This window comes from Marmota marmota, unplaced genomic scaffold (assembly GCF_001458135.2).
Source record: "Marmota marmota marmota unplaced genomic scaffold, marMar, whole genome shotgun sequence".
Taxonomy (NCBI): Eukaryota; Metazoa; Chordata; class Mammalia; order Rodentia; family Sciuridae; genus Marmota; species Marmota marmota.
In genome coordinates this window covers 27004603-27020798 of record NW_026000142.1, presented here as the reverse complement: position 1 = coordinate 27020798, position 16196 = coordinate 27004603, and the positions used below count along the sequence as shown (strand labels likewise).

The 16196-nt window shown below is 34.8% G+C and overlaps 2 protein-coding genes across 2 annotated transcripts in view; one reads left to right on the top strand and one right to left on the bottom strand.

The window, feature by feature from the left end:
* Positions 1 to 16196, bottom strand: part of Fbxl13 (F-box and leucine rich repeat protein 13) — a 195833-nt gene that overhangs the window by 76794 nt on the left and 102843 nt on the right. The window contains exon 12 of the mRNA XM_015488382.2: positions 7563 to 7692. Coding sequence (XP_015343868.1) covers positions 7563 to 7692 — 130 coding nt within the window. The remainder of the gene's footprint in view (positions 1 to 7562; positions 7693 to 16196) is intronic.
* Positions 7319 to 16196, top strand: part of Lrrc17 (leucine rich repeat containing 17) — a 30093-nt gene continuing 21215 nt past the window's right edge. The window contains exon 1 of the mRNA XM_015488383.2: positions 7319 to 7622. The gene's annotated coding sequence lies outside the window, so the exon portion shown is untranslated. The remainder of the gene's footprint in view (positions 7623 to 16196) is intronic.

The window sequence follows — 16196 nt, the reverse complement described above, 5'->3', positions numbered from 1 at the left end:
CCCGCTTTTTTTTTAAAGAACAGTAAGACAGCCAATGTGGCTGGAACAAAGTTGGCAAGAAGGAGAGTCAGAGAAATGATGTCAGAGAGGCAACTAGAGGACAAGGCAGATTACATGGGGCCTTCTAGGTCCTTCCAAGGCTTTTCTTTTATTGAGTCAACAGGAAGCCTTGCCAGGTATTTGAGCAGAGGAAGGACATTGACTTGGGTTTCAAAATGATAATTCTACATACTGTGATGAGAGCACACTTATACAGGGCCACCTGGACTGGAGTGGTGGCTGTAGAGACATTGAGAGGTGGTCAGATCCTGGATGGATTTTGCTGGAAGAGTTAACTGGAGGGCTGGGGCTGGGGCTGAGCAATAGAGCCCTCACCTAACATGTGTGAGGCCCTGGGTTCAATCCTCAGCACCACATAAAAATAAATAATAAAATAAAGGTACTGTGTCCAACTACAACTAAAAAATAAATATTTTTTAAAAAAAGAGTCAACTGGACTTTCTAACAGAATGGATGTTGGAAGGAAAGGAATTGGGGTTGAAGAAGTGATTAAAGGGTAACATTTGCTATTAGAAAATACCACAAACTGGAGGGTTTAAACAACAGAAATTCATTCTCTCATAGTTCTGGAGGCTTGAGATTTGAGATCAAGGTGTCCATAGATTTGACTCCTTCTGAGAGCTCTGAGGAAAGGATTTGTTCCTAGGCCTCTCTTCTTGGTGACTGTCCTCATGTTCACAATGTTCTCACTGTATGCTTGAGTCCTTGTCTAATTTTTATTTTTTATAAGGACATCTAATCATATTGGATTATGGGCCCACACTTGATGACTTCATCTTAACTAATTGCATCTGCAGTGACCTGTGTTTGAGGTACTGGTGGTTAGGATATCAACATATAAATTTTGGGGGAACACACAATTCAATATATAACAGATGACCAAAATTTTTGGCCTAAGCAATTATAAAGATGCAGCTACCATTAACTAAAATGGGAAAGGCTGTGGTGGAGCAAGGAGTTATTTTTAGACTTTTTTTTTTTTTTTTTTAAGGTATGAGTCCAGAATTTGAGAAAGAAGTTTGGGTTGGACTTCTTTCATATATATGAGATTATAAAGTATACAATAAACTTATATATACATAAATTATACACAAATATGTGTGTAGATATGCATATGGGCATAAATATGTATGCAAATATATAAGTGTATATGTGTATATGATTTTATATGTTCATGTGTATATATATACATTTACACACACACATATATATATATGCTTATTTTTGTAGGTGATAAAAAGATACAAGATAGGATGAAATTCTCAAAGAAGCAGATGTAGCCTGAAAAGGAAAGTGAACCAAGGACTGAACCCAAGGGCTCTCTCTGATTTTGAGGTTGGAAAGAACAGGAGATGACTTAATCAAGTAATTTCAGTAATATTGTCAGAAGTAAGAAACAAGAACTTTGGCATAACATAATTTATGAGACTTAAAATGCTAACACAGAGAACAACAGTATAAGAATATTAGAATACACAGAGATTTTAGGAAATACATAAAACATATCAGAGGAGTGGCCTGGATGGGGGGAGGGAAAAGAAGGAAATAAATAAAACAAGAGCAGCACCCTGCAGAGACAGATGATGCCTGAACTGAGAAATACGAGTAAATGTGTTCTTGGTACCTAAATTCTAAAATTAACAAAAGAAATCCAATATGAAATAAAATAGAAATCCCTAGTCATACTTCTTCTCTTGAATATTTTTTTCTCCACTGTACAACACTGCAGAAGAATCACAAAATTTTTATTTTATTTTATTTACTATTTATAGTATTAGGGATTTAACCCAGGGGCACTTTACCACTGAGTACATCCCCAGTCCTTTTTATTTTTTATTTTAGACACAGTATCATTGAGTTGTTTAGGGTCTCACTAAGTTATTTAGGCTGGCTTCAAACTTACAATCTTCCTACCTCAGCCTCTTGTGTCACTATGCTCAGTGAAACATAAAAGTCTTAAACTTATCTTTTTAAAATTTCTTTTATTGAAAATAGTCACCAATAGGAGCTCCTTATTGGGTTCTGGCAGTCTTATAAGAATATTTGAAAAGGGAAATGTAATGAAACTACTTATTGTGAAAGAGAATATAAGATGATATAAATCCTTACTGCTAGATTCTGAGGAAGAAAGAGTGCTCAGCACAGAAACCCACTCTGGTTGGGTTTGAAAATTGTTCTCCTACCCCTCTTGTAAAACACTTTAATAATAGTGTTGCTGTGAAAATAAATGATGTGGATAAATATGGGGAGTAAGCATGAGGAGCTGCAGCATCAGCCTTCCTGCAGAAATCACATCTCTATTATTTTCTAAAACATTAAAATGTCACTAGGATTGGTACAACCACTTTGGAAAACTAACAATATCAACTAAAGCTGAACATACATACACCTGACCATTCAGTCATTTGAAGTCTCTGTGTACCCACAACAAAAATATGTGCTGTGTTCACCAAAACACATGTACATGAATGCTCATAGTACTCTGTCCATTTTTCTGTCTATATGTTATATTTTGGGAAAACTTAGTATGGCAAAACTCACTTAAAAAATTCATTAGAGAAGTTTATTTGTTTATTAGGTCCCAACCACCAGAAAAACAGAAAGCAGATTTAATCAGTCTCTGAAGTGATAAGGACTGCTTTGTGGCCAGTCACAAACATGTTCAAAACAACAACTTTGTTTAGGTTATAGAATATGAGTATGTGAAAAGCCATGAGAAACCTTCACGACTTTCTCTTTTAAACTTTAGTTTTATTCCTGAACAAGGCGATCCATAAAGCCCAACTGGAAATATTATTCTTCTTTTTTTTAAAATCTATACTGGTTTTTTAAACTTTATTTATTTATTTTTTTATTTTATGTGGTGCTAAAGATTGAACCCAGTGCTTCATATATGTTAGGCAGGCGTTCTACCACTGAGCCACAACCTGAACCCCATAAATATTCTTTTTAACACCAACTGAAAGCCAAATAAGAATGAAACCCTTGCCAGAGTTGTACCCATTTCTTTTAGTTGCAGTAATGGGAACCCAACATAAGCTAGACTAAGTAGAAGAGGGAAAAAAAGGAGCCCCCAGGGGCTGGGGTTGTGCAAGATGCCGGGTTATAATCCTCAGCACCACATAAAAATAAATAAATAAAATAAAGGTATTGTGTCCAACTACAACTAAGAAAAAAAAATTTTTTAAAAAGGAGCCTCCAACCAAAAGGTCAGTTAAACAACCTGTTACCTTTCCTCAAACACATCATCTCCCCCTCAAAGACTGGCTTTTTTGTGATGGCTTCATTCTCTTCCACTGCAGATAAAATTTGTCTCCCGTGTTGCTGAGGAAGAGAACCACAAAGCAGCTTCAACTTACATGCTCCAGGCTCTGTAACTTCAGGGAGCACAGAATCTATTCCCCCAATTTTAAGTACCTGGAAAATTCTAAATGGCTCTGCTAGGGTCACATAACCTCCCTGGACAAATTCCAGCCATTAGGGATACAATTTATGATCAGCTAGGCCTGGACCAAATGACCAGTAGCCATGAAAAACATAATTATACCAGAAATATAATAATAGTAGCTAAGGTGACTAAGTACTTAGTATGTACCAGTCACTGTTCTAAGCATCTTAACTATATCAAATCATTTCATTACCATAACACATTTAAGAAGTAGGTATTAGTATTTTTCCATTCATAGATAAGGAAACTTAGGTACACAGTGGGATATACTGCATCATTTCCATAATTAATAAAAGGCAATTTTAGGATTAACATGCAGGTACCCAGAACCTGTGCTCTGGATTACCCTGCTGTGCTGCTCTGAGTGTGCTATGAATGACAGCCCCCCAGAACCATATGGGATGGGAGAGGAGTGGCACCCTGAAGCAAAGTATGATATGAGAAGGAAAATTATCATCTCAAACAATGATCATTAGTTTCACTTATTGAACTAAACATGAAGTCAAGTATCCAATAAACATCTGACAAATGTCTACCGTGAGTCAGACCACATATCATTCCTTCAAGTAGAGATCAAAATCAATGAACTCACTGTTGCCAAATGTCTCCCAGGCCATAGATAACTAAGGCACACAGGGACAGGGTACTTTCTTTATATGATAAAATCATTTGTGTCTCTAAAAGTGCTTTCCAAGTTGTGTTTAAATATGTTATTAAAACTTTTTTTGGCATAAGCTAGTATTTTAAAACTAAAATACTGAAGGAATGGTAAATATAAAAGGAAATGAATTAAATTTGTTCAACTAATTTATTTTTTTAAATCAGTTTTTAAAATAAAATAAATCTCATTTTCCTCCTTCTTCTGAAAAAAAAAAAAAAACACTATAAAGAAAATTTCTTTCAGAGCACTCCAGCTCTGAAAGAAAAGATAATTCAAGGTGACAAGTGTAAGACTAGAAGTTTGCCAGGATTAATGACAAAGGGGCCTTCCCCTGCTTTGAGGTCAAGTACAGGGGAGAGTTTTTGAAGCAAAAGAAAGTGAAGAGAAGCCTATCTCAACCTCACAAGGGATGACAGTATGCAGGTGAATGCATAAGTGCTGGCATTCGTTAGAAATCAGTGACATTGCTTCATGTACCTGGAGTGTTCATAATTCCCAAAGAGTGAAGAATATTTCTAAAACATATGTCATTGATTTTCACTTTTCCTTGCAGCTCTCCATCATCTATTATTTTTTCCAACAAGTCTGGTAACAATTCTTTCACAATATTGTATAAATAATTTTTTCCTTTTTCAGGGCAGCAATGACTATATTAAAGTTTCATCCTTGGCATATTTTATGTTAATCCTGAACTCCTAAAGTACAGGAATGCTGTTTTACCCATCACTGTGCCCAGCATACAGCAGGCACTCAACAAACACCAGCCAAAGCTTCTCTTCTCAAGTCATTTTCTTATTAGGGCCTTTCTCTTTGGCTAGCTATATTAACACATGACTTGCAAGTACAAAACTCCAAACTTAGAAAGTAGATTTTAGTTTCCAAGATAGAACCTCTAACTTAGAGGGGAAAGCCTTAAAAATCTGCAAATCATCAAAATCTTTGAGCTCAGAATTGGGGAGGTGGGTGCTGGAGCCTCCTCTCAGGACTTGAGAAGTTCCTCAGCAGCAGTAACCTACAAGCTTCGCCGGTCCTTTGTGAAGCAATAGCAATGGCTGTTACTATGATCTGTGTGGTTCATAACAAGCTCATTTCTGATTTCCAGTGGGTCTAATTGGGCTCATATGGCTCAATTCCCAGTGCCTAAAACAGTGCTTGACACCATGAGTGAAATTTCTACTGAATTAAACAAACGAAAATGGAAATGTGGTAAATGAAAGAAATTAACATTGTTTTGTGCAATGATACAAAATTAAGGCACAACTAGGAGAAGAATTCTCCTCTTTACACATTTAGACCAAACTTAAATACTGAGGAATTCAGGCAGGCAATGAATTAAGCAGTTACATTATAGATATAAATGCATGCATGGATTTTGCTGAGCAGCTGAGAGGGGTGCACTCTAAAGAGATCAAGATCCACTTCACGAGGGTGAGACTGACTCAGCTCCAGCCTGTTGCTGTCACATGGGGTGCAGGCCCAATTCAGCTAGTTTTTCCTTTTAAAAAGTCGTGTGTGTGTGTGTGTGTGTGTGTGTGTGTGTGTGAAAGAGAAAGAGAGAGATTGAGAGAGAGAGAGAGAGAGAGAGAGAGAGAGAGAAACTCCAAAATTGTAAATATTGGCTCAAAATGTAAAGGTAAACTATGTACGTTTTGATGTATGTTTTGCATGCATATTTGGGTAATGGATAACAGACATGAAACCTTTGAGAATTTTATGTGTCTAAAACTATTTATCCCTAGGGTGTGTGTGTGTGTGTGTGTGTTGTTGTTGTTGTTATTGTTGTTGTTGCTGCTGCTGCTTCAATAAGCTTGTGGGAATGGAGATAAATAAGGAAGCAATTTATACTGTAGGAGGGGTCTTCAGCATTGGAGTAAGCTAGTATAAAAGCACCAGAGGAATTATGGTTGAAGGGAGGTTGCTTAATGGAATTTGTCAAGCACATTACCTTATCTCTGAATTTGCAAATATTTTCCTCTATGAATAGGCCATCTGTGTTTGCTAACTGGTGCCCAGCAAAGTTAGGCTTCTATCCTCCCACAGAAACTGGAAGATAGGGTACTATCTTCTTTGATGATTATCTATCAAATGGAGTGCTCCCAAGTCCTTGCTTTTTTAAAAGCAAGATGTTTCTTGCTTGTAAAAAAGATTTACATCTCAAAGCAGGCAGAGAAAGAATGTCATTCTTTCAAATTCTTACAATTTCAAGTTTTCTAAAGGGAATGCTCTAAGAAAAAGGAGGTCAGAAAGAAGACTGTCTCAAATTCAGCCAAGCTGGTAGTCAAGTGTGGTCTATGTTGACACTTAGCAAGCTACACATCAGTGGACAAGTTTTAGAGAAAATTAATCTAGACATTCTTAATACTAGTTTAATATCATCCCCTCCTTTCCCCTATATCCAATATATCAAGAAACCATGGTCTGCCTGCTTGGTATCCACCAAAGTTGTTTGTAATTGTACCAGTGTCGTGAGCTTTCACCAGCTGTGCAACCTTGGGTTAGTCAACCACTCCATTTGTAAGTAGAAATAATAAATACAAACTTCGCCACATTCTACGAGGAGGAAATCTTATCTGTATAGCACTCAACCCAGTGCCTGACATATAGTAACAACTCAATAAATGGTAGGCATCAATATCTCAGCTAGTTCTTACCTGTGCTATTATGTTGTTCATATGGAATAAGAAACAGACTATGATACCAATACCAAGAAAACACACAGGGAGAAAATAAGTTAAAAAATTATGGCTTAGATCTATCAAAATTAGAGCAGAAGAAACTAACAATGATGCATTAACTATTTCCACAGCACGTGGTCCGTTCTCCACAACTTTACCCTACTTTCTGCCCAACATTCCTAACCCTGTTTCCTCAAACTTAAAATATTTTTCCACGTAGAACCCAAGAATGTAATGCAATTTTCAAAATTGCAATTGTTACATTTCCTTCCTCACATGCATCCCCTGTGGGATTTTACCCCCCCACCCCCCACCAAACAAACAAATAAAAAACTGTTGGAGTTTATTAGCTTTTCAGGAATTCTGTGCAAATTCTCACCCAAAGGTTTTCCTTTGTTTGTATCTGAGTAGCAACTTTAAGTTTTCAAGATCTGGACTCTGGTCTTAGAATTGTGTTCAGAGTATCTCCACAGAAGTGGTCTGTTTCATCATCCAATGAGCTTTGCCTGTTTGTCGATGTGACACTCTAGTGGAAGGAAGCCAAGAGCCTATAGTAGTGATCCTGGGGAAAATTTAAGCAGCTGTGGCCATGTAATTTAAAACCTCTGAAGAGTGTGCTGCGGACCGTGCACAGCATTAGTATAACATGAGAGCTGGATGCAGCCTGTGCTCCGGAGGACGTCGCCTGCTGCTGGAAAGAGAAGACTAAAAGACAAACCTGGGTGCAGCCGGAAAGGTCCAGATAGATGAGCTTGTGGCATCCATTCCCTAAATTCAGGTACTGTAAACCTTTGTCCGTGAACTTTCGGCAATAAGCCAAACTAAGATTCTGTAAGTTGTGGAAGTGTCTGAAAAGACAGAGTGAGAAAAGAGAGGAAGGAAAAGAATTATACTTCAGCTGCTCTCTCACATCTTTCTTAAGCCACTATGACAAAGAGAACTAAAACTGTAGATTAATTTTTTCTCCTTGCAGATGGTTCAACAGTTTAACTCTATAGTTCACTCTCTTCTTATAATTAAAGGAGACCTTTATAGCAAATAATGCATAATTACATTTTAAATGAACTGAATAAAAAAATATTTGGCTAGATTTTTAAGAAAGTTGACTGGGATAAAGCTTTTTTGGGCAATGTGGGGGAGGGGGATTGCATTCATATTGTTTGGAAGTTAGTTTGTTTTTGAAACCAAAAGTGAGGGTTTGCTTTATTGTTGTTTTTAGGTTTTAGCTTTGGAGCAACAAAATAATACGAAAAAATGTCTACAAAGACAAACTGCGAACTGTTCTGTGAGAGTGAGGATTTGGGAAAGAAGGCGAAACAGAACATAAGAGTCTCTTTAAATGGATCTGATAAGTTATTGGTTTGAAAAATATAGACATAGACTTAAGTATGCATGCTTTTATAAGTAACAGTTTTATTATTACAGTTAAAAATTGTAAAAAAAAGACATTGCTACACAGAACTGAAACATAGGTTAAGAAGAACAGCTTGCAAATGAGTGGGCAATACATGAAAAAGATAAAAACTGTATCAGAGTCTCTCAATCTTACAGAGTTGAAGCAAATGAAACATGGCATTACCCCATTGACCAAAATGAGAGCTTCCAGAAAAAAAGGAGAGTAATTAGGATGAGCTTATACTACTGTGTAAGGGCTCACATTTTGAGGACACTCTGTGTATTTTAGAAGTGCAAGAACTCCCACTACTGCCTGCTTTTGTAATGGAATTAACAACTTGCTCTTGGTTTATGATCTGCAACAGTTTAGCAGCAAATGTGAAAGTGGGGAGAAAAATGCCTCTCTGCCCCTTAAAAGCTTACAAATTAATTTAATAAAATCTACTTCCCCCAAATGGAAAACAAGATATAAAAGTATGGACCATTTATTAATCAGAGTTCTAAAATCTGAAAAACACATCTATATATTATAATGATTCCTATTCTACAGAGAATTATTTGATTCATAATTTTTTTCTCCAGGAATGGTTGTATACAGGAGATTCCGCCAGGGAGAGAGGGAAGCCCAGACTGAGACAGTGCTACCCTCTGCAGACTCGCCCCTCTCCCCAAGGGCCCGCCCCCAGTGGACTAAAAGTGAGGCCAAAGTCCACTTTCTCTTCTACTCCCTTCAACTCTGTGATTCAACTAAGTCAAGAACATAGGGGTGGGGTTTGTCACTTCTAACAACCCTGCAGATCTCTGATTTGGAGAAAAGAGTAGTGGGGTAGACAGCGCCACACAACGGAAAATATACCAGATTGTGGAATGTGACCAAACCAGATTCCAGTCCTAGCCCTGATACTTTCTGCAACTGAACTCTCAGAGATTGTTTCCCTGTCTGCTAAGTAGTGATAAGAATTTCATCTCTAATTTTTTTTTTTTATCCTAACCAACTGTGGGGCCACAAGCTTTACTCACCCTCAGTAACACAGAACGTAATCCCATCCTCTCTTTGCCTTTAGAAGTATGCAATTAAATGAGAACACAAATGTAATAGTAGTAGCTTGAGGGTGATTTTGACAATTAAAACCAGTGGGGACATTGTAGAAGCTTTGAGAATATATGCATTGTTATGACTGCTACTACTACCCCCAAATAAAACCACATAGTAAGTTTTTATGGAGTTTGTACTGTTTCTTCCATTTAATGGCATAGATACTTATCTGACAAGAGTGGTGCTTATAGATGATTTCAACAGTTTAGGGGATGTCACATTGAGTCTACACCTTGGCCCAAGCCTATTTTTCTATTTACTTAAATCCATGTCATTAGTTAACAAGTAAGAAAAATGAGAATTGAAGGGGCTTTTGTTGTTGTTGTTGTTGTTGTTATAGACACCATTGGCAGTATAGTGAGGTCTAAGATTCTTTCTTAGTATAATGTTGTTTAATTCATAAAACAAAATACATAAGATTAAAAAGCAGCCAATTATATTGAAATATCTAATTATCAAAACATTTTTAAAACCAAATGGGTAGAACAGTAATATATGTGTTTCTTTATTAATAAATTAAATAACAAGAGCTAGTGGTAGTTCTAATAACTACTATGATTGTGAAGTAGTGATGAGTGTCAGTGGTATTTCAAAATATGTGTAACAACTATAACATGAGAAGAGTGTATTTTTTCCTCCTTTCTTCTGTATTACATTTATGTGGGGGAAAATGTCCCAAGAGCTGCTAATACTACTCTGATTTTTTTAATCTACATTTCAGTTTGAGATTAATGAAAATAAGAGAGAATTCCCCACCCCCCTTCAAAATACATGGACCCTGTAAATTTCATCCCTGATCCTCTGGGGGTGGGGGGTGCACTGACCCCAGGTTGAAAATCTCCAGTTTAGAAAAAAGATAAGTTCCTAAATAAGTTCCTAGGCTGAATGGCTTTGGATGGCTGTCTTCAAAATGGAACCTCATGAAAACCACCCTGAGTGTGCAAGCAAAGTACAGGAATCTAGAATGGCCCTATACAGCTGTCAAGGGATTTACATGTGGCATACTTAAAGCTGCTGGAGATGGGAAAAATATCAGTTAATAGTGAAATCACACTTGGCAAATTTTATGCAATAGTGATACTTTTTATTAAGGATTTTGGCAAAGAAATATGTCTCCTACATGAGTAAGGTCTGGTTCAACATTTTTCCCAGCACAGAGACTATCTGACAACTCTAACTCCGTTTTGAGGCATAGTGTTTCCAATCTTTTTAAATCTTTTCCTAATTATTCAATAACTTAAGTTTTTCATATTGGGGGATGGGTTTTCTCTTTGTGGTTTATTTATTTTTCTGCTACAACTATATGTAATAAACTACAATTCTTGTAGAAACTACAGAGATTATTTTTTTCCTCCTTTCTTCTGGCTTTGTTTCCTATGAAGAATTGAAGTGTTTTGACTTTAAATCTTTAATACCTGAGGAATGTAAAATTATGTATTTTAATGAAAAGTTCTCTTAAAAATCACTAAGACAAGACCAAGTTTGTAAAAGAGATAATTTGCATGTGGATTCTTTAGAGTGGAGTGTTAGGCTCTTTAGTTTCACAGAGGCAGGTTCAAGAAATAGAATTTTGCAGAAAATCTAAGTAGAGTGATACAGACTCTTTCTTACAGGGTGAACTTGAGGTTGTTCAGACAGGACAAGGGCTTACTCTGTCTGCCCCACTTTCATGGGTACTCTATATAATCCCTGACAATAAGAAATGGTATGTAAAAATGATAACCCCTGACAATAAGTTTCAAGCCAAAGAAAGGATCGATTCATCTATATGAAAAATAATTAGACACCACTCCACTACAGCATATTAAGGGACAAAGATCAAGCAAACCATGGTGGTCCATGCCAATAGTCCCAGTTACTTGGGAGGCTGAAGTGGGAGGATTACCTGAGCCCAGGAGTTAGAGGTCAGCATGGCAGACTCAGTGAAAGAAAAAAAAAGGTGAATGGGGAGTGCAGAGAACACAGATCATAATGACTGTACTACCAACCATATGTACATAGTTAATATGTGATGAATAAGTGAATGAATGTGGCTATTAGAATGTAGAGAGAGGAGAAAACACTGCACTTCGGGCAGATGGCATGACTTGAGGCTAAGGATTAGCAAAGAGAAGCAGAAAGGTTTTCCAGCTATAGAGAAGGCAAGCAGAGGGCCAGAATTAAGGGCTTCTCTTGGAAAACTTAGGCAGGTTCATTTGACTGGATAATGTTAAGAGATAGTTAAGGAAGGTTGTAGACACAATAAGAAGAGTGTTCTAGTATGATCCTTCTTGGGGCACAAAGTAGGGCAGATTGTAGGGAAGAAAAACAGGAGGTGGGACCAGCAGGATGCTGTGCCAAATAAGGAGCTGAGAGTGCCACCTAGGTTGTGACAACAGGAATGACTACAAAGGGTTGAATTCAGGAAATAATAGAGGGGGAAAATTTCCTGAAATGGGCATGGACTGTGGGCAGCCCTCAGTTTCAACTTTAGAAAATTAAGCAAGTTTCTAAAGAAGTGAGGCAAAAAATTCAAATAAAAGATGACAAATCAGTGTGGCCAAAAAGGCCAAACAAATTATATTTTTCCTCTGGCAAAGGATTTCTTTGGAAAGAAGTACTAAGGGCATGAAAAGAGAATGACAGCAGCAACAACCACCATTTTTCTGGTTATTTATAGTTTAAAGAACACTTTTGCATATCCAAGCACATTTGAAACAATGGAAAACAGCAAAAAATAGAAAATCATTACGAAATATATTTTTTTCATAGATAAGTCAGTGTATATTTTTTCCATATGACCAAAAAAAAAAAATCAGTATTAAGAAGCATTTATTTTGCATAACATTCTTTTAATGGCAAGAGCTAGAAGTTAAATAAAATTCTTATTTTCTATCTATTGCCAAATAAAGTATAGTTTTATTTGTAAAACAAACATCCCTAAGGAGTTATGCATAGCTAGAATATTATATTAAATTTCCCTAAGAGAAAAAAGTTATCTAAATGTATGATTGGAGAAATATTTTTAAGTTGAAAAGAACTTAATTTGTAATGTGATATAAACCACTCTCAAATCATCAACTTTCTAAATTCAGTTTTTCATATATGGATTTTATAATATTCTTTCTGTCTGTATCTCTCTCTCTTCTTCCTTCTCTCTCTCTCTATACTATTATGTATGTACCGTTACTAAACTATTCTATGTAGAAATATGAATAAAATCTAAAAAAGTAGAAATAATTTATATACATATTAACACATATATTCAGGTAGAGAAACAGAGATTCATATATACATATACATAATTATATTTATATACTTTAGTATGGAATGTCTAAAGAAAAGTCCTGAATGAAATTCTAAATCAAAGGGTTAGAGGACCTTAAAAAACTTCTGCAAGGGTCTTGGGGATCCTCATGGGGGGCCTCCCACAGTGATGTTATTGGAGCTGGCTTGTGCCAGCTCCAGTTGAACTTTTTTAACATCTCCCAAGTTTACATTAAATGACATCTTGTTATGGCTTAAAATTGGCCACAATGGGACTATTTATGCCACAGAAATCAGTACAACCTTCTACCCACCACCCCATCCAGGATTTAAATGTTTGCCTGAACAATGCTGTTTTTGGAATGCACTTTAAGAATTACTGATATAGAAAAAGCAGTATGCAGTGAATTACATATATAGACAAAAATTGTGAGAAAAAATATGGCAGCTTCAAAGAACAGGAATAAATATAAAAATAAAAGGGGATTCTTAAGATGAACCTTAAACAAATTAATAGAAGCATTAAAAAGAGAATTTTGTCTTCTTGGGCTGAGAAAAAAAGTTCAAGTTTGAATGTTCAAAAAGTTTACCATGTTCCAAGAGAAATTAATTAAAAGAACACAATTAAGCTTGGAAAATGTCTTTAATTTCTCACAGAAAAAGAAACTCTTGGAAACATCTTGGTAGAAAAAAATAAGTTACAAAGGAGGGCCCTTAATTCTGGCCCTCTGCTTGCCTTCTCTAACAAAAAAAAAATCATGCTGGCTTTTAGACTTCTCTTTCGTCTGAAACATCAAGGTTTATAGAGCAACACCTAAGAGTTTTAAAGATAAAATAAGGGATATGATTGAATAATCATATACCAGGAGAAGTTGTTGTTTATCTTCTAAGATAACAGTCATTTTTCAGAGATCAATGGCTGAAATTCTAACAATCATGCATCTTTCCTAAGAAAAGAGTTTTTAAAATTATATCTCTGGTCATCATAGGATGAATCAAAAATAAGAACTAAAGAATAAGGAATCTGAGGGAGAAGAGCAGTTCCAATAAATGGCCTAACTTGTTGGGGTTACATAGTAATTGTAATTATGATTATGATATTAAATGTAAAACACTAAAAATCAATATTAAAAGTTAAGTGAATAGCAAAAGTCATGATTAACAGAATGTATAATACCTTTTAAACACCTTTGTTTTAAAAGTAGATATAGAAACACTAAGTACAGTGCAGTAATAGAAAAATCAAAAAAAGATGGTAAAAGAAAGACCTCACACTCAATTTTTACAAGAATATTAATCTTTTAAACTGTCTTCTTTAAAAGGCAAAGAGGAAAAATTTTTAAAATGCAATGTTAACTATGTGCTGCATATAAGAAACAAATCTATAACCCAATAACACAAAAGTTAAAAATATGGGAATATATACAGTTTTTCCACAAAAAGGACAAGTGAAAGGAAACAAAGGTGACTATTTAATAGTAGATTTAAAAGAATTCATGACAAAGAAACAACCAGGAAAAAGAATATCACATCATGTGAATAAAAGCTATAATCTATATTGAAATGTGATACTTATGAACCTTAATAAATAAAATAACATCAAAATAAATTTAGAAGGTTGACTGTAATAAGCCACTAATATATCACTATTCTACCATGACATATCAAGAAGGTATATGTATATATGCACACATATATACAGAATTTTGTTCTCAAAAAGAAACTATCTTAAACATTCATAGATGATTTGTTGAAATTGATTATAACTAGTCCACCAAGAAATCTCAATAAATTCTAAAAAGTAGAAATAATTCAGTCCACATTTCTTGACTACAGTGCATAATTAAAAACAGAACCTTAATCAAAGAAATGTCAACCACTTAGACCAAAAATTCTCTTCTAAATAATTTTTGGGTCAAAGAGGAAAGCAAATATAGACTAGTTTGTTTAGAAAATGAAAATAATATTTACCAAATCTTGTGGACTTTGCCCAAAATCTTATTTATAAATAATTTTATATATTTATCTTTATTTTTATATAATTTTGTATATTTATATAGAAATAATTTTATAGCCCTGATCATTTTCTTTTAAAAGGAAAGAAATCAATTAAATAAAAAGTTTAAAAAATACCTGCATCTCATATTGAAGTTCAAAAGTGACCATTTGGAAAATATAATCAGAAAGACTACCATTCTCAATAACAATTTAAAAGACTCTTAAGAATAATTTTCACGCAAAATAAAACCTATGTAAACAAATAAAATTGTATTGAGAGACTTAAGAATTTTGAAAAAATAATAATAAACTATGTTCCTGATAGGAAAACTAAATATTATAAAAATATAAATCAGTTTCTGGTTTATATTTAATTATCTGAATCTACTGATTCTTTCACTGACTTTTACCAAACTCTTACAAATGGAGCCAACCCACCAATAGTTGCAATCAAGGAATGAACTTAGCTCCATATGGATTACAGTACATTTATTTACATTAAGGATTAGACAAAGATGTCTGTCCGTAGTTCACTCATCCATCAATGACATGAGTAGTGTCTTTGCTGAATCAGTTAATAATTTTAAAGTATTGAAATAAGTATTTCCTCCATTTTTTATTATTTACAATATTGTTACTACAGACCTGACACACTGTTAAATTTAATCTGCTTTTATTAATTGTTGTTTTCTGTCCCTTTCTCAAATATAAGCAATGGCGAAACAATAAATCAAGAACTGATTTGTAATATTTGTCATTTTCCATGGTGTGGATTACTCCGAATTAACTAATAATTGCAAGCTATCAACAAGAAGTCACTAAACATGGAGATGGAAAGGGCTGTATGACAGTATACCACTCCAAAGGATTTTCATCAGAGACACAATGGACATCAACAACTTCAAGGCCATAATGTAATATGAGATTAAATATTAGAAAAGGATGAGTTTTAAAAATTTATTGCCTGCAAAAGAGTTTTAGGTATATAAGGAAGAACCAGATACCACTTCATAGTCAATAAATGAGGCTGGATTACTGATTAGCTATTTAGTACTTAAAGTGTAAAACTATTCTTGGCTTATGGACCAAGAATTTTACACTTTTACATACAAAAGCAGGCCTTGAGCCATATGAACATATATGTTGACCCCTGATTCAAAACATCTGCTTCATTCATTTACTAATAATATAAGTTCTAGATTCATTACATATTTGAGTAAAAAACAAAACAAGTAAATGTATATGAAATGCCTAGAAAAGGGAAGACTATGTTTAAAGTACTAGGAGAAAATTCAAAGTGAAGTTTCCATAGATTTGACTAAATAAAACATGGTAATTCAATTAACGGGATAAATGGAAAATATGGTGGCACTTTTTCGGGGGTTTGCTTATTTGTGGAAAATGGTTACAGTCAGAAGATTAAAAAAAAAAATTACCACCCAGAATTTTCTCTAAGCTTTTCCAAATGTCTCATTGCTGTTTTTCAAAGAATCTCAAAAAGTTATATGCTCTAAAATAGTTTATTCTTTCACAGTAGTTTAAGAAATGTTTCTCAAAGTCAAATTTGAATGTCTCCCAGGGGCTGTATACTCTTCCTAATTTTTCTTTCCATAACAC